This window comes from Psittacula echo (genome assembly GCF_963264785.1).
Source record: "Psittacula echo genome assembly, chromosome: Z".
In the NCBI taxonomy this organism is placed as follows: Eukaryota; Metazoa; Chordata; class Aves; order Psittaciformes; family Psittacidae; genus Psittacula; species Psittacula echo.
The window spans coordinates 16,066,551-16,090,061 of NC_137742.1; the positions used below are offsets into that span (position 1 = coordinate 16,066,551).

Here is a 23,511-nt window from a genome sequence, read left to right on the forward strand (position 1 = left end):
CAGGACATCTCTCCTGCAGCGGGAGGCACAGGCCGTGCTGGCCTTAGACAGCAGCACCCCCTGCCAGGTGCCGCGCACTGTGGTACCACTGCCTCGCTGCGAGTCTTCCTGACAAGCGGCTCGGCCCCGCCTCTCCCAGCTCACCCTCACGAGCTGGCAGCCGGTGTCACAGCCCTTTCTCCTGGGAACAGGGAGGCGACACGGCCTCCCCCCACCAAGGGCGGGAATATGGCGGGAACATTTCCTCAAAGCGCCCGTCCGGCAGCGCTGCTCTTCAGGGAAGGTGGGAGAAGCCCTCACCCCACACGCGGGAAGGGCCGAGGGGTCACAGGCGCCTCCCGGCCGCGAGAAAGCAGAAGCGAAGCGGACACCATGCACGCAGGTGCTCCCCGCCTGCCAGCGCCCGCCGTCACACACAGACACACACACCCACACACACAAGTCTACACACCACCACCACCGCCCCCCTCTGTCATGAACCGGGCCACCTCCCCCCTCATGCAGCCCCGGGCGGAGGTGCCCGCCGCCGGCCCCGAGCAACCTGCCCTCCACTGGGCGGCCAATGGGGCGAGAGGGCGGGGAGCGCGGCGGGAGTTGCCCTTGCCGCTTCCGCGGCGAAACTCGGCGGGAGCGCTGTGAGGAGGCAGACGGCGTTTGAAATCCGCACGTCATCGCGTCGGTATTCTCCGCTCTTCTTCACTCCTCTTCACTCCGCACCGCCGGCCGGCGGGAGGGGATGAGCGACGGACACCGTGCTCCGGCACTTTCCCGCGCCGTCCTCGGGGGCATCTCGAGCCGTCGCCCGCCCGCCCAGGGCCGCCCCAGCGCCGCGCTGAGCTGAGACGAGACGAGCCATCCCCAGCGTCGGTGTGAGAAGTTGAGAGGCGGCCCTGCGCCCATCGACTGTTCCGCCTCGGACCACCTCAGTCCCCCTTCGCGCTGGGTGACAGAGCGCCGCGGGCAGAGCAGCGGCAGGAAGGCGCAGCTCCGGCTCCTCCGCTGCAGTCGGTCTCTACCGGACGGCACCCCGCTTAGGCGCCTCTTTAGGACTTTCTTTTCCCCCTTTTTTAACAAAAACACACCACTTTTTTCTTTTTTTTTTCTGTCTTCCCTCACTTCAAGTTTTGTTCTCACGCTGAACTACTCCTCCCCTCCCTTACTCTGCCGTTCCGGGTCCGCTCCAGCCTCTGCTCGAGTCCACCAGCAGCACCGTGGACATCATGTCCTTCGACCCTACTATTATGCCACCTGCGAACGGCTCCACCAACGGGACCGCCACGGGAGCCGAGGGTGGAAAGCCCCCCACCATCCCCACTGTAATGTTCATCTTCGGTGTGGTGGGCAACCTCATAGCCATCGTAGTGCTCTGCAAGTCCAGGAAGGAGCAGAAGGAAACCACTTTCTACACATTGGTATGTGGACTGGCGGTCACTGATCTCTTAGGGACCTGTCTGGTGAGTCCAGTCACTATTGCCACTTACCTGCAGAACCGCTGGCCAGGAGGACCGGCATTGTGTGAGTACAGCTCCTTCATCCTCCTCTTCTTTGGACTCTCTGGCCTCAGTATTATCTGTGCCATGTCCATAGAAAGGTACCTGGCCATCAACCATGCCTATTTCTACAACCATTATGTAGACAAGAAGCTGGCAGGACTCACGCTTTTTGCTATCTATGCCTCCAACGTGCTGTTCTGCGCCCTCCCCAGCATGGGGCTTGGCAAGTCTACCTTGCAGTACCCTCACACTTGGTGTTTCATAGACTGGCGAGCAAAAGAGGCTACGCATGCGGCATATTCCTACATGTATGCCGGCTTCAGCTCCTTCCTAATCATGGTCACCGTAGTCTGCAACATCCTGGTGTGCGTGGCCCTCATCCGCATGCACCGGCAGTTCATGCGGCGCACGTCCCTGGGGACAGACACCACCTCCAGCCGTTTATCTGACTTTCGCAGACGCCGGAGCTTCCGTCGGATGGCCGGAGCAGAGATCCAGATGGTTATTCTGCTCATTGCCACTTCCCTGGTGGTGGTCATCTGCTCCATTCCTCTGGTGGTGAGTAACAATGTGCAACCCTTCTTTTCCATCGCCTGCACCACTGAGCTTTCTTGCTCCTAGTGTGTGCTTGTAGGACAGACTCTTATTTAGCTGGCACTGCAAACTGTTAGAATAACTTAAGGGCTGTTAGTGTACGTGCATGGTGAGAGAAAGTTGTGTTGATTCATATTTACGTGAAAAACTTGCTTATCCCAAGTCCTGGGCTTTTTTAATTGGTTAAAATGCAGCGTCAAAAGTTCTCAGTAATTTTTCCACTGTTCATCTGGAATCCGCATAGCAAAAATCTTGCTGAGAGCTAGAGGCACTTTAAAGTTCACTTCCAAAAATAATTTGTGGTGTGTGAGCTTTGGGTCTGGCCTGTGTTTCTGGATGCTTATTGCGTTTTTAAAATGTGCACGCTGTTGCTGAAGGGGTACAGTAGTCCTTAATATGTGGAAGGAGGACACAGCTCTGTTCACTTGGCACCAGCCACATGCAGAGTGCTTCACAACCAAACCTTGAGATGAGCTTCCCGTCCTAAGGGAGGGATTAACCCACCATCCCTGGGGTAGATTCCACACAGGCATCCCTCCAGCAGCTCCCTGCTGTAGGAGAAGGAAACTTGGTGGAACCATCAGCCAGTGTAATGCTCACTTGAATAAGAGTTGGAGCAATCTGATCCTTGTAAACCTAGAGATCATGCTGAAATGTCAAGCAACAGTACCATTAACCATTTGCTAATTTTCTGAAACGGCTGAACAATTAGTGGCATTGAATTGACATGCAGGATCTACTTCTGTTCCTCCACCTTATTTCAAGGAACTATAAAATAACAACCACCTACCAGCTGGAGGCTCAGTTCTTGCCACCCCCCATAATAAAGCCTGGTGAACTTTTCTGGCTCAGAAATGTTAAAACAAATAGGTGGCTTGCTCTATTCACCACCTTCCAAAACACACTATAGGGAGCCAAGCAGTGGTTGTCAGACAGAAAGTGGTTTAGCAGGATTGTTTTGAGGTGGTTTGTTGTCAGTAGGGAGATCTGTGTGAAATACAGCTGGCCAGATGGGGATGTGAAACAAATAGTGTATACCATGGTAAGAAAATTTAGAGAAGTGCATGTAAACATACAGGACTTGAGACATCAGCAAGTCTGTCCCCCTGCCTCAGAGGAGTTGTAATCGCAAGGGTTGAGCCAGTTTTGCCACATTACTAACATAAACGGGAGCTACTGAAGTGTGGCTGTGCTGCAGCCCCAGCTGTCACAAAAAGCCCTGTCCCGTCCTTTGCTGTTGTCACTTTGCATTGCACCATGGCATGACCGAGCAAAATTACTTGTGTCCATTGCTTGACATCTGAAGGGAGCTGAGAGGTACTGAGCTGCACGCAGGGTATCTCTGGGAGTTGCATGTGTGTTAGATAGGAGAGCTGAGCACAACCTGTCCTGCAGTCCAGCTCCGGAAACTGCAGCTTGCTGCACTGGGAAGCATCAGGTCATGGAGTGGGGAAAACCCCGACAGTACTGTGTGTTGAGAATATTTAATTTGATTAATCTGGTATTAAAACAGCTAATTGACAAAGAAACAATATCGCATTTTCAAAACAGATGCTGGTAAATGCAGAAAATAGGTTGTGGAAATTAAATACAGGGTTGTGATGTGATGGACTTAAGCAGTTTGAGGAAAAAAAGCCAGAACTTACTGTGTAGACAAGCAGTTAGAGGAAGGCTGAGAACTCTGAGTTTAAAATACAAAATGAAACTGCACATCCATTTGTACATAGGCAGTCATGGCAGAATATAAGAAAAAAAAAAAAGGGAAAATTGAAGCGGGAAGGGTTAACAGAAAGTGAACTGGATTGTTGACAGTTACACTTAATGAAGCGGGGTGGGGCAGAGGGTTTATTATTTAAACAGTAGTTAGTGAAAAATTTGTGTATCGCAGAAGGTACGTGAAGGTGCAGGTGATTAAGTTGTGTAGCTTTTTCAGACCTTGATTTCACTACCTGTAAAGGCACGGTGTTACCTCGGCAGCATTCATGTAAGTCAGCTTTTCCCCGCTAAATCATCATCTTTTTTGTATCTAAAATGAGGCAAGAGCCTGCCATTTCACTTAGATGGATGACTAAGAAAAAAAGGAAGATTTCTTTTAAAATGGCCAGCCAACCACATACATGCTTATCATCACAGTGTCCAGTGTGGTTAAATTTCTTCATTAGCAGCTTTTGTTATTTGTTTACCTCCCCCTGTGGGAGTGCTATGGCTGCATATGCTGTTTTGTGCTTGCTGCTGTATTAAGCCATATATATAGTCTGAGGTTAAGAACTGAGAGAGAAACTCAAAAAAGTGACACTTTTATACTATAAATCCCTAGAAGGATCCACTAGCAGAGGTAGATCATTCACTAATACAGAGGTACATATTCTCGACTTGGAGTTTTAAGGAACTGTCACTGAGCGGCAGGACGGCCTGGCAGTCACTGAGAGCAAGCAAGGGGTGAGGTGGTGGCAGCGGCATGATTCAGAAACACAGAGCAGGCTCAGAGCGTGCTTTGTGACTGAAGTTTTCAGATGAGCTGACTTCCTATTGATGATTTCAGCTGAATAAACCAGCACCTAAGTCAAAGCAAAGCAACTTCTGAAAGACTTAAGAGAGAAATAAATCTCTTAACATTTTAGTATGAACGTTTTCACAACATAATAAAACAGCAGAGGCAGTCATGCAGACTACATTTATTAGGGTTTGACAAAAAAATTTCAAGTCTTAAAATATTAAATAGCCCTGAAATAATAAGTAAAGGCTTGTCTTGATTTAAAAAGTTGTTAAAGAACAGCAAGCTGAGTCACAAAGAGCAGCAGTTTTTAACAATGAGATGCTCCAGCACTCAGTTTACAAATAGGTTTTTTGAGTGTCTTAATGATTTATTCATAAAATCAGCAAACTTTTACAGTGATGAGTACTATAACAAAATTGTGGGGTATTATGCAAAATGGTGAATGAATTTTACAGAACTTAAAGCTGGTCAAATTTGCCAAGGAAAGAAAAGCTGCATGGAAAATATTCGTGAAACTTTTGCTACAACCTTGTGTTCTTAGTATGCAGAAAGCAATGCAAAAGACATGAGAATTTGACACTAGTTTAAAAATGAAATAAGGAAAATGTGCAAGTTGTGTGCTGACTCTTGTCTGAACTCCGCACTGGTAGTGCATCTTCCAAAATATTGTGAGATAGAATTGGGTAAAGTTGAAAGTAGAGAATAAGTTATATTAAGAAAGATTTTTGTCAGGAATAGAGTAGAAATTATTATCCGGCATTTAAAAACAAACTCTTTCAAGAGCGAATAGGCACATGCATGAAATAATCAGGAGTTTTTAAATTAATGCTGAACTGATCTGAAAGTTTGGGGTTTCTTCTGGCTTGATTGGTTTTGACTTTTGAAATATCAGGGACTGTCTGCAGCCAACAGCAAGGGGGAAGACATAAGTTTTGAGCAGTGGAATAGACACCAAGCGGACACCAGGCCCTTGAAGAGCAAAAGATATTGGCTTGCAGAGCTGAAAAACTTGTTCCTGCTTAGTAGTGTATGGTTTTTAAGTTTATCCTATCAGTATGTGAGGAGATTTTGAGGGCAGGTGGAATTTATGAAGACAATTACCAGCATGACTGTAACTATACAAGTCACTTTGTGTACTTCATAGGATTGGAAATCGTGATTTGTGTCTGTAGTTAGTAAAATGGAAAAGCAGCAAGCAGCTCACAGGACTGATCCTACAACTCCCTATAACTTGAGTGTAAATTCAACATACCTTGGAGGTATGTCCTGCTTAACGCAATTGCAAACAAACTGCTATTACTTTTACAATATGTTGCCTGAATCCTACAGCTACAAAGCTAATGTACAAAACTCATTCTTTTGAGATTTTTATTGCTCTAGTGTGCTTCTTTCTTTAAGTAGGATTTCAAATTGCACAAATTCAAGCATCAGATTAGCTAATTTAGTAGTGGATTCTACTTGGTGCTGACTTACAAGATGCAAGGCAATATCCTTTGTTACTCTGCCTCCTGCAGCAGAACGCTTCTGGCCAAAAGAGGATACATCTCTTGCTGTTCTTGTATATGATACATTAGTAAGTGCTGTTTCACCAGTATATAAATAAAATAAAACTGGCATTCCAACACAGATTAACTTTTACTTTGTTGTGATTAATATGTAATCCCTGCAGTAGGTCTGTCTTGATAGATGCATTTAACATTTGTGGGGCTTCTAACAGAAGATGTAAGGCCTTTCGGGAAGTAGAAACAGTTTCATACAGTCCAAAGTTTTCACTAAGTTTGTCCATTTTACAAATCTCTAACCTGTAGGTGCTGCATAGCTGTCAAATGGAAATAAAGCATACAGAGATAACATAAAGCAAGCTGCACTGTGCAATTAGCAATTGCCCTTTTCTGCCACAGGGTGAACACTTAAAAGACATTTTTGTCTTTCAGCAAAGCCAGACAGAGAAAGGTGAAATAGGTACCTCAATTTCCCATGCAGCTTATCAAAAGAACAATCCAACTATTAAATCACTGACATGTAACTAGAGCTCCAAGTTTTAAAAAAAAAAAAAGAAAGAAGTCAGGTCTCCTTAGCTGGACTGTGTACTTCTTCAGCTATCTTCAAAGTGTGCCTTTGGATTCTGTGATCTGGATGGATTTATCAGCAAATACCCCTCCCTGTCACACCTCTAATCTTCCCAGTAATGACGGTGTTCAGTTGTGTGAGCTGCTAGAAAGCCTCCACTCCCTCAACGCTGTCCTTTGGACTCCTGGCTTTCAGGGCACGTACCTGTCCGGTGATCGACTGTTCAAATACATAGAGCAGCATTTACATACTTTCAGGGTGTATTCCCCTGCATAAGGAAATCTCAGTGCAGAAAAAGAAAAGGAGTGTTTCGGGAAAGAGTTGGTATGGCACAAATTAAATCTCCTGGGGAATGGTGTATTTCTATATTTTACCTTTGCATATTTATACATTTGATCTCTTACCATTTCTTAGGGGCAAAAAATGTTTCTCAAATGGTCAAGTATTTCAAGAACAGATTTTAGCCAATGCCAGGCATAGCCTCAATTTATTTTTCAGCATTCCAGGTTCAGGGCACCTGACTGCTGCTCCTTTTCAGCCCCAGCATCAGTCATAGGGCTCTGCTTCCACAAGCTGACAAATAGAGTCGCAGAACTTATCTCCTCTTGCAGCGTTAGCTCAGGATTGCCCGCTTCCATCCGCATGACCGGTATGCGCCGCGGCAACCCCCGGGCACGGGGCAAGTGGCCCGGTGGGACAGTGATCGTGGGACACGGTGACCGCAGGACACCCGTGCCACCTAGCGGTGCCCTCGGGAAAGGTGTCGTCGAGGCAGACCACCCTCCAGCAAAGGGCAAGAGGGTTTCGTTAAGAGCGTTTTTAAGGAATCAACAGCCCTATTTGAAGGCCTTATTTCAGCCTCTGGAGGGCTGGTCTTTTCCTTATGGAATCACGTGGTGATGGGTGCCGGGTGGAGGGAACATAAATTAAACAGTGGAAAAAAAAATTAAAGCAGGTGAAGCTTCATAAAAGAAAATCCCATAAGTTCAGTAAGCAGGAGAATACTCTTTGAAGCATTCCAATTACATATTTGGCTTAACAGAAAACTAAGGTAAATAAATGAGTTGTCAAAAAGACATCTGCAGTGTTAGAAATCATTAGGAATCAAGAATAAAACTCTCATCATTATAGTGCTGTATAAATTCAAGATTCTCCCATACTTTAACTCCATGGGCAGGTGTTGCTACCCATAAACCTAGAGAATATCATCAAGAAAGAAAGTAGAGGCAGTCATATCGATTTGACAGTCGTTTTGAGAGAGACTGTATGCACAAGGCTTCAAAAGAGGCACTCCGCATTATTTTAAACATACTTTATTGATAGCTTTGGAACATACTCAATCTCTGAATTCTGACAAGCCAAATGGCACCGCACTGGCCTGCTGCAGGAAAATTTGTCCAGACAGAATTGTGAAATTCTTCACCAGACATGGATGGTTTCACATGCAGAACTTCCAATAAAAAATAACTGAAGAGATCTGTGTTAGTTTGCCTTGTTTATTTAAATATTTGTCTGTCTCCTTGTCTGTAACTTCCTAGCAAGGCAAGATGTGATTCGTTTGAGGAGCCAAGGATAAGATTTTAAAAACATCATCATTTTGCTGCTCGATTTTTACTGTATCAGATAAGATAATTAAGGGATTTATTTTGCCTTACCTTAGGGAATCTAAAGAAAACAGCATCTTCCATTATCAGTTCTTTTCAGTGGCTTTCCGGGGCCTTCCTGTAATTGGACACTGCTGCTTGCAGTGGATAATAGCTATTTGACACTGATCAACGCGAATTCATATGATGCCACGATTCCATCCTCCTTAGTGACACTGGAAAGATAACAACTGATATCAAAGAATTGGGCTGTGCGTTACTCACAGTAGCATTTACAAAAGTGGCTTCTAAACCAGGAGAGGCACTAGTTTACTGGGGATTTTTTTTGGATTCAGAGGAAGAAGATGAAGAAGCCATTTCTATGAGAAAACAGCGTCCTTTAGTCTTATATTTTTGCATGATAAACTAAAATTGCTAATTAAATACTTCCTTCATGATTCAGCTTCAACATCTTAAATTCTTCACCACTTCATCAGTGCTCTTATGCTTATGTAACTAGAACCAAAATGCGGGCTCCTGTAGGAGGGCAGAGCACTCCAGTCCAGTGCTGCAGTCACCTCATCATCTTGACCTATTAAAAGGTCAAGATTAAAAATCTCCTAGCTGGGGGACCTTTCTTTCTTTATTATTTTTTTTAGCACATTTCTGTTTTTCAAAACCATGCTGCAGTGAGCCAGCCTTTGAGGGTGTAGAAATAATTGCAGTAAGGACAGGTGCCAGCAAAATGCATTTCTAAACTTCAGAATTGACAGCTCTGGACTTGCTTCCAGAGTCTGATGTACTTGAATTACAATCTGTGTTTCAGTTTGTTTCTAAACAAACAATCAGTCCTTTGCTGGAGGAACTGACAACGCAGGTCTCCTCAGTCAGCTATCTCTTTGTAGGTAGCATAAGACTCACAGTGTACCAAGGGAACAGGATACAGCTCTACATCTTTGCTCCAGAGTTGTATCAGGAATAAGGAATTTTTAAAAAGATCAGCCAAAATTTGGAGATTCAGGGATTAATTATGAGGAGAATGAGAGAGAAAGAGCCATTCCTTTTCCCATGTGTAACAAAGAAGACCAATTTATAGCAGATTCATCTCTTTTTGCTGTTTCCAGAAACAGTGTCACAGCTGCCAATCTGAGATGCCTGTGTTTGCCAGTCTCTTCTCTTGTCATAGCTTGCATAGCAAATGTAGGTCTCTGCTTTGAAATGTAAACTTTGGTTTCCTGCTGTAATGGTATAACGGTGTCTTTCTTTTCTCCTGTGTCCTTGGGTAGGTCCGTGTCTTTGTGAACCAGCTGTACCAGCCGGAATCAGTGAAAGATGTGAGGCAGAACCCTGACCTGCAGGCCATCCGCATTGCCTCGGTGAACCCCATTTTAGACCCATGGGTCTACATCCTCCTTCGCAAGACCGTGCTCAGCAAAGCCATCGAGAAGGTCAAGTGCCTCTTCTGCCGCATCGGAGGGGCTCGGAGGCAGCACTCTGGGGGCAATTTCAACTGTGTGGATGGCCGCAGGACCTCCTCTGCCATGTCAAGTCAGTCACCCTCCTTCATCTCCCGTGAGCTGAGGGAGATCAGCAGCACCTCTCAAACGCTGCTCTATCCTCCGGAGTTAAGTGAAAGCAGTGCTGGGGGCCGTGTGCTGCTCCCAGGTCCCAGTACCAGCTTGGCTCAGTCTGACACCACCTCAGTGAGGACACTGCGCAGTTCGGAGACCTCAGACTCCTCACAGGGTCAGGACTCTGAGAGTGTCTTCCTGGTGAATGAAATGGGGTCTGCTGGCGGGGCCAGCTGTACAGTGAAGGGCAGCCCTCTGCAGGTCACCTTCCCCACAGAGACACTGAATTTGTCAGAAAAGTGTATATAGATAGCTGCGAAAGCATCAACATTGGGGATACTTCCTGGTACATTGGAAAAACTGGTGCAATAGAGAGGTGTTCTGCCATTCAAGGGCAGAGGGGATCAACTGTGCTCCAAAGGGCTATTTCTTTTCTTGCCATGTGATGGGTATGTTTCTTTTAGACTACTGAGGACTGTATGGAGCAGACACTGCATTTGGACCCTGCCATCAAAAATGGTACAAGGCAGGTCTGATGGGACTGGAAACATGAACTGCCTTTTGGGACACAGGGAGAGCTGCTGCACCCGTGGAAATAGGAAGACCCATCACTTTGTTTTTTCTTTCTTTCCCTTTCCAAATATGTTAGAACTGTGTTTTCTCTCCCCATGGTTGCTCAGTATTGAGAGTTTAAGTTTCTGGTACTACAGCTGGATGTGAGGCAGCTGCTAGGAACTGGACACAGCTACTCCGAGAGCTGCCTGGGGCAGGATTTTAAAGTGTCTTACTAAAGCATGAAAATGTGAATTTTTACCATTGTATATATATCGGGACTGAAAATATTTAAAAGTCTATTCTTCTCTGTGAGAAGGTTTCTTATTAATACAAGGTATATAGTAAAGATTGCCAGCCTTCTTTTCCCCCAGTATTTCCTGCTGATAAGACAGTCTTGGCCTAGATTTGTTGTCTATGCTAGATTTGCAGCTGATGAGGTAATTCTTTAGCTGAGAATATATAAGCACTTTCTGAGTGAAATGGGAATATATGTGGTATTAAGGGAGAAAAAGAAAACACATCTTTTCAGTTAAAAATATTCCTATTCAGTATATGTACATACTAAAAAGCCAGATTTTATTTATGTGCTGAGAATGTTTTTCTGTATAACACATCCGCTCCTTTTCGAGTATTTTGGCCCACAGTCTGCACACATTTAGGCACACACTTCACATCACCCATCAGAGTCATCCCTTTGCTGTCAGGGAGACTCTTTTCATGTAAAATTAGAGATGTACAGAAGTGCTTTCAACATCAGGGCCTAAAACTTTAAACCCTGGTTAATAGTCTTAATACTCACTTTAGTTAAAGCATCACTGATGTAATAAAGGTATTTTTTCTTAACATATATAATTTTACTTTAAATAGTAAATAGAATTTTATGACTGTGTAATCTGATACTCCATCAAATAAACGTACAAAACCATGGAAGCAGAATCTTTATTTTAAAGTATAGGTATATAAAGCCATAACTTCATCTTGAAAATAATTTGTTCTTACAGTTTTAATGGCAAATACATCACTAAAACCAGCTGTTAACCACTGACAAAAAGAGTTTTGTGTTTTATGTTGTAAAGGTTAGATCTTGTTCCAGAAACAATGTTTATCAAAGTAATTCTGTATAGATATTTGGAAGATGTTTTGTCAAATCCTAAGCATGTTATGCTGCTTAACGTGTTTTCATGTGAATGCTATATTGTAGTGACAGTCTTGAGCCTTATGTTGATATGTTTAAGCAATTGTACTGACCAGAGTAATTTGGGAGATCACAATTAAATGGAAATGTTCTGCTTGACCTCAGCTGTTTATACGAGTCTGTTACTCAGTGCCAGCTCCTCGCCATAACAAGCCTCCCATCTTGGAATGCTTTGCCCTGTATGTTCCCCAGACACCACAGCATGATCAATACCAGTAGGAGGCAGCCATCTTCAGAAATGCCCCCCAGAGCACCAATGTGAAGCCATGAAAATTCTTTATGCAAACAAACAAAAATCAAAGACATTTTCCTTTGACAGGGAATAATAAGCTAGTTGAGCTTATTTGCCTTGATCCATATCAAAGTGAAGTTAAAACTTCTACACAAATACTTGCAGCAGAAGCCACTTTTCCACCAGTTAAGCTGCACTCAAGTTCTTACTGCAGCTACAGATAAAGGTCTGCAGATAAAGGTCTGCCTGAATCCTTTACAATTAAACCACATACTTATGGTCAGTTGCTTACTAGTGACCAACACATAGCATATACTCATCGTACTTCCCCAGACCAGAAATAATACCTGGCAGAGCGGGAAGGCAGGACTGCCACTTGTACCACTATCGGACCACACCTTTGCAGCCAGCCCAAAGTAGCACAGCAATGTTACTGCTGCTGTATGCAATGACAGAAGCATCAACAGTGTATAATACGTATCTAAATAAGCAAGGGCTCATTATTTTTAATTGGTTTATTGATATTTTATTATTTCTCATCATTATTGATGAGAAGTGCATGTGGTCTAGAAGAGCTTTAAGCAAGAACAGACCATCCTAAGTAGCTGACCTTTTAGCTTTTCTTAGCAAACTCATACAATAAGCCTGAGGTGTTGCTCCAACCAGCATTGTTGGTGTGTCAGTAGTGGACTGGACTCACAGCACACATCATTAACACAGACTTCTTCAGTCTTGAACTCAAGGATTCCCAGTAGCCTTATAAAGTATCCTGAGCAGTACTGGAATTGCCTGCCACAGCACAATGGCAGCGCACAAAGATGAAATTGGGAGCACTTCTACTGCCTCGCTGCAAACACAGGTGAGCGTTCAGAAGTAGCCTGGACTTTTGAGAGTGACAGACTACTATGTCTCCCTGACCTGCCCAACAGTCCCATTCAGCTTTGGCACGCTCTTCCATGCTGACCACAAACACGTTAGTGAATTAGCGTCCTCAGCCTCCCTGAGCATAACCAGTCTCATAAAATAAAGCTACAAGTTTTTAGAGGTTAATTTGCCACATGAAAGTTACAAGGTCATTTTCCTTTGTAATTCACATACGTTCAAAAGGGCTTCCCTTCTCACACATAATAGCTCCCTTCCACTCCTGTCCCCCAGAGGTCCATATACCCTAGCAACAGCCTGTCTTTCACATCTGCATGCCACTTCCCCAGCCCTCTGTGTTCACAGAAGATGCACTGATTTGCCATTCGAGAATTTCTCACACCACAGTTGTGTCTCCCCAACTCCACCTGCAAGTGCTGTGAGTAGCAGCCCTGCACCCTCACTTCCCTCAGTCTGCACATCCCATACCTCTTCTTCACACAACCCCTTCCACCCAGGGGTACTGCTGGACCCCCATCTCACTACTGGGACCCCAAGACCCAGCCCTAACTCAATTTAAGGCCATGTCCTGTGGCACAGTTTGGAGGATCTATCCACCACAGATAGGGTGACAGTATCTGCACAAGACAGTGGTTTCTATAAATATTTGTAATTAGTTTGAATCTCTGATCAGTAATACAAGGTAGCATTACAACTGGCCCCAGGTTCAGGGTGTTGGATATACTGACAGAAAACTTGGACTATAAGGGTAGGTTGTAGGGTGCTGTTTTAAATCAAGCTTGTAGCTCTCTGCTGTCTGCAACACTACTGCCTAACCCAAACTGGTGCTATAGGCGCAATGGCAAAGCGCTAATAAAATCAGTGTAACCCACTGCCTTCAAATAGCACCAGCCATCACCCTCAACAAGCAGCTTTCTACAATTTTTAGTTCTGCTCCTAGAGACAACTGCAAACATATTCTATTTATGGCAGATTGACTATTAGAACTACTGAATGCCACCAGACTTTTCCACTCCTAGGCTTGTTCTAGACCTGACAGTTTTACCAGATCTGGAAATCAAGAGAAGTCTAAATCATCTGCTTTCTGAACTCAGTCAACTCATTCCCCACCTCTAATGTTTTCCCATGATCATTTACCCTCTATAAGCCTCAGAGCTCCTAGAAAACGAACCCTCAAATCCAGACCAGCACATGTGGGAGGATCCAGCAATCACCCATGCTCATAAGCTTCTCAACCAGTCCTCTCTGAAGATAACTACGGGCCAAGGACTCCATTCAAGAATATGATGTTAGTGTGATACCAACCTACAATACCTACCAATAAACACATGGTGTCAGCAGCCTGCCAATAAACCAAGACCAGTTTTATAGCTATTATATGACCTCAAAATAACTTAAGAGAGCACCTACCCTTAACACCAGCTTTTACTTCCTTTCCCTTGATTTTAGGATCCTTGGTTTTAGGATCCTTGGTTTTAGGATCTGGGATGCACTTACCCTTTATGGCCAGGTAAGCTACCAATGCTACCACTCTAATCTTGATCCCGAACAGATATTGAGACAACTTTCAGGAACTACAAGAGTAAACTGTTAACATTTGCTTTTTTCCCTTCATAACTACTTGTAAAATCCAATCTGTTATTAGCAAATTAGTCACTGTTGTGTTATCTGATCCATACCTTTTTTACCCTCTAGTATTGTCAGAAAGGATTTATTCTCTCTCAGTATAATCTATGAGGTTTTTTTAAGATACTATCTCCATCTCTAACAGTGGAATTCATCTGCCCCGTTTCAGCATTTGAAGTTAACTTCCACTCAGTCATCTTCAGCTTCCATATTAGCCAAAGAAAAAAATTAGGCACCTTGGGAGGTATCCTAAGATTCTTATGTAACACCAGGCATATGAATGGCTCTCTGAGGCTGTGTATTCCTTTACACTGGATATGAAAGGATTCAAAGGGAAAAAACCCTGTATTTAAACGTTTATTTATTGATTCCAAATTAAGCAAATTAATCCACCTAACCTTGTTGAGATTTCCTCTTTAACAATGTTGCAACACATTAGCATTTCAATGTATATGATTCATATGGAAGGCAAACGCACGGAAGCTGCTGCAGCCACTGCCACAAGTGACAATGAACAACAATAAAAATAAATTGCTGATGGCAAAGTGGAAGCGTGCTTCATAAACACCCTGTTTTTTATAAGGAAGGCTTTCTCCTTTGGGTGCCTCTCATTTGGATACCCCTGGGAGGTTTTAGAGCACTGAACACTCACTACCTTTTATTAAACATTTTTCCCAAGATGTCCTTTCTTTTTTTAAAAACTGTAACACATCAACATGTTCAGCAGAGACACAAGAAGCCAAGTGATTAAATGAGTGACATTCTAAAATAGTCAATGTTAACCTTTATTTTTGTTATAACCAAAAGAATAAACAGGCATCACTAAGCAGCAGAGAAGTCAATATTTTATTCAAACAGACGCAAAAAATCCCATACAAGCAAAACATGGCATGCCGTATAAAAACCAATGTTGAAATCATTAATTTTTTAACTTCTTCCCAGTCTGAGATTAACACTATCGCAAGAAATTATCTGCTCTACAGTGCTCTACAAAACACTACAATCCAGACAGTACCTAGAGTTCATCACCTAATCTAATCATAATGAAAACATTTAGCACAGGGGATAGAAACAACCACCCCTCGAAGCCGGCTTGGCCATTCTGCCTGATGGTGCAGATGCACACCCCTCCATTAGTTTGGCGTAGCAGTGCTGAAGTCAGTATGAATTTTGTGAATAATTTCAGTGGAAACAGATTCTGTGATAACATGGGACTTCTGAGAGGAGGGAGGCAGTTCTTCCTGTATGAGTAAATACATAACACTGATGCAAGTATAAAGCACAAAGAAAAGACGTGTTGGATTATAGCCAAGATCCTTCAAAATAAAAACATACCTTACAGCTTCCAGCACATTTCCTTTTCTAGCCAGAGAATGTCTCTTCTTTGAAGAAATATGTCTAAATCCTTCTCATACTAACTTCCTATGGCTGAATACATTGTATTATTTGTTAGGAAAAATAAGATGAAGAAGTTCTTCAACTGAGACAATTTAAATTGTCTATCAAACCATATCTTAATCAAACATCTGTTCAGTAAGCATTTAAGATGCACTTCTAAACTGAATGAACAAATGAAGATGTAGCATGGTGATATTTTACATTTCTTAGTATATTTTAGTCACTGTAATTATAATTATTTTGAATACTTAGAGATGTTAAAAAGTGTAAAACTGCACGTGCACATGCAAGCACAGAGTTCAAAATTCATACATACATAAAAATATATTCAGGAAGAATCTTGCAAAAATTAATGCAAATTTAGGAAGTACAACATGGCAATTAAGTTTTTGAAAGGGATAATTAATTTCTGCAAAGACTGTGTCCTCCTCAATAAAGTTATTCAACTGAAAGCATGATCTGAGATAATTTTTCTACATTACGCTATTGCAAAAATCATTATGCTTCTCAAGCAACATTATTTCCTTTTAAAATGTGTTACTTTGAAAATAGAAATCAGATATGAAAAATACAAAGATAACTGATTTCAAAAGGTTTCCCTTATCTATAAAACTATCATTCAAAAATGTTTTTATCATGCAAAATGTCAAAAAATTCAAGTACAAATTATGTGTTCCCAGTACTGAATTGCCCCTGAATCCTCCACTGACCATATTTTCCCAGCCTAGTTTATGAGGCAACCATCTCTATCATGTCTCCAGGCAATGCAAAGAGAGCAGTCTCAGCAGAGAGCACAGAAAAGAAACAGCCTGATCTCATTTCTCTGAACTTCTCATGTGAGAAACAAACACACGCCTTCCCCTAAAGAAAGATGAACATTAAATAAATCTCCTATGTTACACCCCTAAGTTAACACAATGTGAATACCCATCACAGCACCCAAAATCCAAAAAGGATAAAAAGGAAGACTCAGGTAATGCTATCCTGAAGAACTGGTTCACTAAGAACACACTTTAAGTATCAGGTCATAAAAATTAGGAAAAATAAATTGCCTCCTTGTATCAATTAGCTTACTATGAAATAAAAGCCTAAACATAATATACTTCAGATATACCTATTTCCAGCTGCCAACATTTTACTTTTGGTGATGTCTGTAGCACAGCATTCAAGGCCAGTTTCTGTCTCATCTGAATATTCTTTCTTCTGGTGAAACACTCAGTAATAACTAAGTATTCAGGGACTTGTTTGATATAGCATTCCCTTTCATCTGATCAGAAAGTGTATAACCTATCCACCTATGAAAGCAACAGGAAAGTTTCTATTGACTTCATTTGACTACAAATCGGATGGCGGATCTATCACACACACAATCAAAATAATAATCCACCTCTACTTCATAGGAAGCTTCCTCATAGAAAAGTAATCATAAAGAAAATGAAGACTTCTGATAACAGAGAACAGTTCACACTTTCTCTGGAACAAAAACAATGTTAATGAATAAATCCATTTTTTTTCTCAATGAGTTTAAATAAAAGCTTATTAATTACTGGGAAAATGTAGACACTAAGTTGTAAAATTATGTAATTCATACATATGAAAACGGTTGTTAAAATGTAGTTAAGCATTTTAACAATGTATTTGTTTGTAAGCTCTTGGCTTTCTTCCCTGAAAACAAGCATGAAATAATTTGGGTCATTTCTTTTTCAATATACAAAGGTAAAGTAACTGTAATTTTTTAAGTTTCATAGGCTGTCCCACTGCTTAGAAAATAAAAAAAAAAGGAAGCCTAACACAATAAATAACAGTAGTTCTTAAAGGAGTATGACAACCCATAAGGCTGCCCTATCGGGCTCTGATGAAAAGGGTTTCATCAGGAGTTGCAGGACAATTCTCCTTCTCAGTAACAGTTTGTACTGTGCCTGAAGCAGACACAATCACTACTGTTTTAGCTTCTGAAAGAGCTTTCTCCTTCTCTGCAATGGCAGCACAGACTGCCACAACTTCATCACTTTCAAAGTCATAGTCTGGGATTGATTCTTGTGCATGTTCTTTAACTTTTGCTAGTGTGTGCATCGCCTCAGTCTTTGTTGCCTTCTGCTGTTCGTATAGTTTTCTTGCCCAGGAAAGGTCCTCTTTCCATACTTCAGGGTTCATTGGAAAGATGTGTAGGGACACCTGGAAACTTCGGATTGCCTAGAAACAGAATAGGAAAGAAACAAGGACTGGACACTTTAAAACCTACATATTTCATAGTAGAAATTACCAACAACAAAATACTACATCATTCAAAGACAAAAGCAATTTTACTCCAGTCTGTCTTTAGTGGAACAATCCTCCCTCAGGTGTAAGTTCAATAGCAGTGTTACCCCTTAGCAACTGTGCATACAATTATCTGAAAGTACGAAGAATGAAAAGATCTGGCAACAAGGGCACAAATAAGTGTTCACATGTCAAACATAACACTGGAATTAAAAAGGTAAAAGCAAGAATAATTTTTCTTTAAATGGTTTTCTATCCCACTTTTCTCCTATCATCAGATGTATGGGAAGGCAAGAGCAGACAGATACGGTTTAAAGAAATATAGACAAGGAGTGACTGGGATTTCATGCATCACTAATATTGCTGCTTTTTAATTAGCATGTAGTCATATCCCATACATACCTAGTACTACAGTAATCACAGATATGCACTTTCTGTGACAGGTTTGTGGTTGCAAACACACTTACGTGAACATACAAAAGTAGACAAACTAACTCCCAACTTGGAAATTTATTCTAAGAAAGAATTTTTATATTCTTATGAACAATATAATATCAATACCAATATAGTTGACACTGCTTCTCCTATCTTTTAGCTCAACTGGGAAAAGTCTTACAAATAAAATAATCAACACAGAAGTTGTTAAGTGTACGAAAAATGTGACCATCTAACCCAGTAGATGTGATATTCAACAACAAGAAGAGATTGCTACAATACTGAAAAAATGCTAGACCAAGAATGTACAATGTATTTTATTTATAGTTATATTCACAGTGAAAAGGTCAAGACTGATCCTACCTACTCAGATTTAGGTGTATGTATGCACAGGCCTGTGTGTATTTCACATTTATGACTGTATGGTCAGTTGTGGAAATGGCCACCTGAGTGAAAAAACTCTTGTGTGATGATGAACAGAAGCCTTCCTGTAGTGTGGGAAAACAGTGATGATATGGATTTGGATTGTATTTGGAAAAAGTTCTAGCAACTTAAAGACTTTAAAGATGTTTGAACAACCACTGAATGCCATATTCTGTTGTAATTTATAAATACTTACAGAATGCAAATCAATTTCAAAAATTAGAACATTTCTTCTGCATTGACAGAAATTGCCAACTCATCTTTCTGCTGGCTCAGATTAATATATGAAATCCATATGACGTGAACTCAGCAGACAAGAAATACAAACCAGATTTAAGAAATGCTGATTGTACTATCAGTATTACTGCTGTTGTAATAGTCAGCCTTTCAGTTCAAAAAAATACTACTTTATGATTGGCCCAGAGCAAGCCCTGAAGTGTATGAGCACGCTGAACTTTAAACAGAAGGAATGCAGTATAATTCTTGCAAAACAGTGTCATTTTATTCAAACCTCACTAGCTTTTAATTTCCAGTGATAGATGAGCTGTAAGTAAACACAAAATGCTCTTTTTTTGTATTCCTGTTGAAAACAAAATGCAAACAAACACCATCTGTTTTCCATGAAAGATGTGCCCTAATTAAAACCTGTCTATATAGTTATGTATATGCACAATAAACAACACTGAAGAGTAATCAAATACAAGGTAACATTTGTTAAGCTTAGAAGCTGCTTTGTTGATTCATACAATACAGCATAAAAAGATCATCTTTGTATATCTATTAGAAAAAAAAATTTGTGTGATGTTTTTATAAATCATAAAATATTAAAAAGAAAGTAAATTTGAAATGTTGCAGAAGATCAGATCATCTTAAAGCAGCAATGTAACACTAAAAATACAGAACTGCCATCCACATAAAATTTTATGTTGACATTGTAACTGCTTCCACAGCCATTAATTTCCATGGAAACGAAAGAAAAGAAAATAACAGTGCTACTTTTAATTCTCCCCGATGGAGATGTAAATCTCCAACTGTCTGTCTGGCACTACAAGAAAATGTAATGGCACTAGACAAATTTGGCATTTCTAGCCTCATTTTAAAGGGCATTCTGATCTTAAAGAGACCCTGCATGTAAGGGCTACAGGACTTCCACAGGGAACAGTATTATAAAATCTCCTGCAGATGCTCTTGCTTGCTGAATTATAATATTTGAAGAATTGATATTTTTAAAATATTTTACATTTCATCTCACTATAGGGTATTCTGTAGCAATCTTTCATTTCTCCTATGAGAAGAATATTTTCTGCTGGTTTACAGAGTCTTTCAATGTGAAGGGAAGTTGTGATCAGACTACCTTTTTTTTATAGCAGGTATCTGTAACATACAGACCCAGTAACTGCCACTATACAGTGACCCCTAAAAAAAGTAAGAGAGCATTTTAAGAATTTATGCAGTTCACACCTGCCCCCAAGGTTTGAATTAGGCCTTTATGTTACATCTGACAGTCACCATCTGACCTATTTCAAAGGATGTCCATCAGTGAAGACATGCATACATCTATATGTAAACCTTTTCTGTGTTTAATGTTCCCTAAATATGGATTTGTTTTAACAGTATTCAACATAATACTGGTAGATGAAAAGCTGGGCGACCGGATAATGTGCACTTGCAGCCCAGAAAGCCAACTGTATGCTGGGCTGCATCAGTGGACAAGCAGGTCGAAGGTGATTCTCTCCCTCTGCTCTGCTCTCGAGACCCCACCTGCAGCACTGCATTCTGCTCTGGAGTCCCCAACACAAGAAGGATGTTGTAGTGAATCAGAGGAGGGCCAGAAGGTGCTCCAAGGGCTGGAGCACCTCTCCTATGAAGACAGGCTGAGAGAGCTGGGCTTGTCTAGCCTGGAGAAGACAAGGCTCTGGGGAGACCTTACAGCAGCTTCCAGTACCTAAAGGGGCCTACAAGAAATCTGGAGAGGAATTTTTTACAAGGGGGAATGGCTTTAAACTGGAGGAGAGTAGATTTAAATTAAATATTAGGAAGAAATCTTTAATAATGAGGGTGATGAAACACTGAAACAGTGTGTGAAACAGTGAACAGTGAGGTGCCAGATGCTCCATCCCTGGAAACATTCAAGGTCAGGTTGGATCGGAGTCGGAGCAACCTGACCTAGTTGAAGATGTCTCTACTCACTGCAGAAACAGATGACCTTTAAACATCCCTTGCACCCAAAACCATTCTAAGTTTCTATGATAATAATTTATTGGAATTTACATCTTATTTCTTGTACTGCTTACCATGAACATAAGTAATTTTTACAGAAACCTTTAACAGAGACACTCATGAAATTTTGGTATATTTAAAAACTCCTCATTGCATTTCTTTAAAGAAAGTGTCGTTGTTTAAGCCCAGCTGCCACACAGTCCCTCTCACTCTCCTCCTTCCTTCCCACCCCTGCTCCTGGAGGGATGGGGAGGAAAATCGAAAGAATGTAACTCCCATGGGTTGAGATAAGAACAGTCCAGGAACTAAGGTATAACACAAAACCACTACTGCTGCCACCAATAATAATAATGATAAGGGAAATAACAAGGGAAGAGAATACAACCGCTCACCACCCGCCGACCAATACCCAGCCCAACCCGAGCAGTGATCTAGCCCTTTCAGGTAACTGCCCCCAGTTCTACATCCTGGGCATGACGTGCTGTGGTATGGAATACCTCTTTGGCTACTTTGGGTCAGGTGTCCTGTCTCTGCTTCCTCCCAGCTTCCCCTCCTCCCTGGCAGAACATGAGACTCAGAAAGTCCTTGGTCAGCCTAAACATTACTAAGCAGTAACTAAAAACATCAGTGTTATTGGCGCTGTGCCCAGGCTGAAAGTCAAAAACACAGCACTGCACCAGCTACTAAGAAGGAGAAAAAATGACTGCTACTGCTGAACCCAGGACAAATAGAAAATTCCAATTATTTCAGCTATATTCACTCTAGTTTAATAGTTTATATGATATAATCTGAATGATAAATGTGTTATCTATTTTAACTTTGAACTGCAGAGAACTGATGCAGTGTAGATGAAGGTGCATCACCCCCAGGGGTGACTCAGATCATGTTCTCCCTGGGATACATGGCCTGACTGATGGCTGGCAGGAGAGATCAGAGGACATGTGCCTCAGCCAAGTCAGTGGGGAATGCTCACAAGAAGCACCCCTGCCAGGGTCTGTCATGTTACAGATGAGCCCAGAAGTGTAGTAGAAGATGAAATCAGCAGGACAGAAATATGCCCTTGTCACAGGTTTTATCTTCAGAAGAAATGTCTTTTATCAAATCCGGATAAGTAAGACAGTACCATTTAAAGTGTGACACAAAACCTATAAATGGAATAACAAGAAATTCTAGGCCAAAATCATACAACAAATAGCAATTTTCAAAATTGCACCTCCTCCTTCTATTTATGCACATAAGAAGAATACCTAACAAGAATATTAATATAATAATCATAAAATCACAGAATGGATTGGGTTGGCAGGGACCTTAGAGATCATCTAGCTCCAAACCCCTTGCCATGGGCAGGGAGACCTTCCAGTAGATCAGGTTGCTCCAAGCCCCATCCAACCTGGATGATAAAGTGAAATATTCCATCATTATACAATAATACACACCTTTTTTTGTGCATATAAGGAAGATTATCACAGCAGCACAATTAAATAATTTAATCTCATATAGACCTATAAAATAATACCTGCATTATTTTTCCCTTCAAGTGGATAGGAACATAATCTGAAGCATATACTTGATTGCTTTTCAATGGAAAGCCAACCATCAGTTTCCTTCTGATTACCAAAATCTCTGTTTCTGCATACTTAACATTAGTAGCATTTTGAAAAGTTCTCTCAAACTCAGAATTATTTAATTAGCTGGACTCAATAAAATGCAGTATTTCTTCTCTTTGCTAGTACATAACTCCCAGCATTATGTAAAAGACCTAGAACTATTTCTTTCAAGAAACTTGAAATTAAAATACACTAAATTGTTTTTTCCTAAGATAATTTACTGTGAAGTAATAAAAATATCTACAACAGACCATTTGGCAGGATGGGGGTAGTGAAGACAGGCACTGGTAGGGGAGAAATGAAACAAAGAAACAGAAGAAGCTACTCTTGAGAAGGGCAGTGATTCACAAATTTCAAACATTACTAAAAAGCTCTGACATTTATCCTTTATTAACTTTTGTGTGTAAACACAATGCAATGAAACACTAGTAAATCATGACAACTGAAAGCAAATAGGAAAAGGACAATTATGACTTAGAAAAGTACAATTATGACTTAGATCACCTGGTCAAGAAGCCTCCACAGGTTCAATAATTATGAAAACATTTAACCTTAATTGAGTCTTAAAGACTGCTCCATTCTTAATGTTTTCAGATTCCTTAAAAATTGATTCGTTCAAAAATAAATAGTGAACATTAACTGCATTTAAGAGTAACTATCCAAGTTCTCTATATGTGAGAGCATATTCATCAGAAGGCAGTTCAGTATGCTTTAAAGGCAGAAAGGCAAAAAAGTAGAACACCCAGTTCTAAAGCACTGAAGACACCAGCAGGAGCATACCCACCTCTGGACTCCCTGCTTGGAGACAGACAAAAACATTAAGACGGCAAACTACATGGTGATAACTCCTCCTCCCTCTCTCTTCACAGAT

General features: G+C 41.5%; 2 protein-coding genes across 7 annotated transcripts in view; one reads left to right on the forward strand and one right to left on the reverse strand.

Moving 5' to 3' along the window:
- The first annotated feature begins 657 nt into the window (after positions 1-657).
- PTGER4 (prostaglandin E receptor 4) lies at positions 658-10,402 on the forward strand. The gene is made up of 2 exons (XM_080637130.1): positions 658-2,051; positions 9,524-10,402. The coding sequence occupies exons 1-2, from the start codon at positions 1,221-1,223 to the stop codon at positions 10,115-10,117; spliced, it is 1,425 nt and encodes a 474-aa protein (XP_080493256.1). The 5' UTR covers positions 658-1,220; the 3' UTR covers positions 10,118-10,402.
- Positions 10,403-15,119: 4,717 nt separating this feature from the next.
- PRKAA1 (protein kinase AMP-activated catalytic subunit alpha 1) overlaps positions 15,120-23,511 on the reverse strand; it is a gene marked incomplete at its 5' end in the record, with an annotated part of 72,561 nt that continues 64,169 nt past the window's right edge. For 5 of the 6 annotated variants that reach the window (XM_080636592.1, XM_080636593.1, XM_080636594.1 and 2 more), the window contains one exon: positions 15,120-17,889. In XM_080636592.1, the coding sequence (XP_080492718.1) occupies positions 17,539-17,889 (351 nt within the window). In that variant the 3' untranslated portion in view covers positions 15,120-17,538. The remainder of the gene's footprint in view (positions 17,890-23,511) is intronic. The other variant, XM_080636595.1, reaches the window with a different exon arrangement.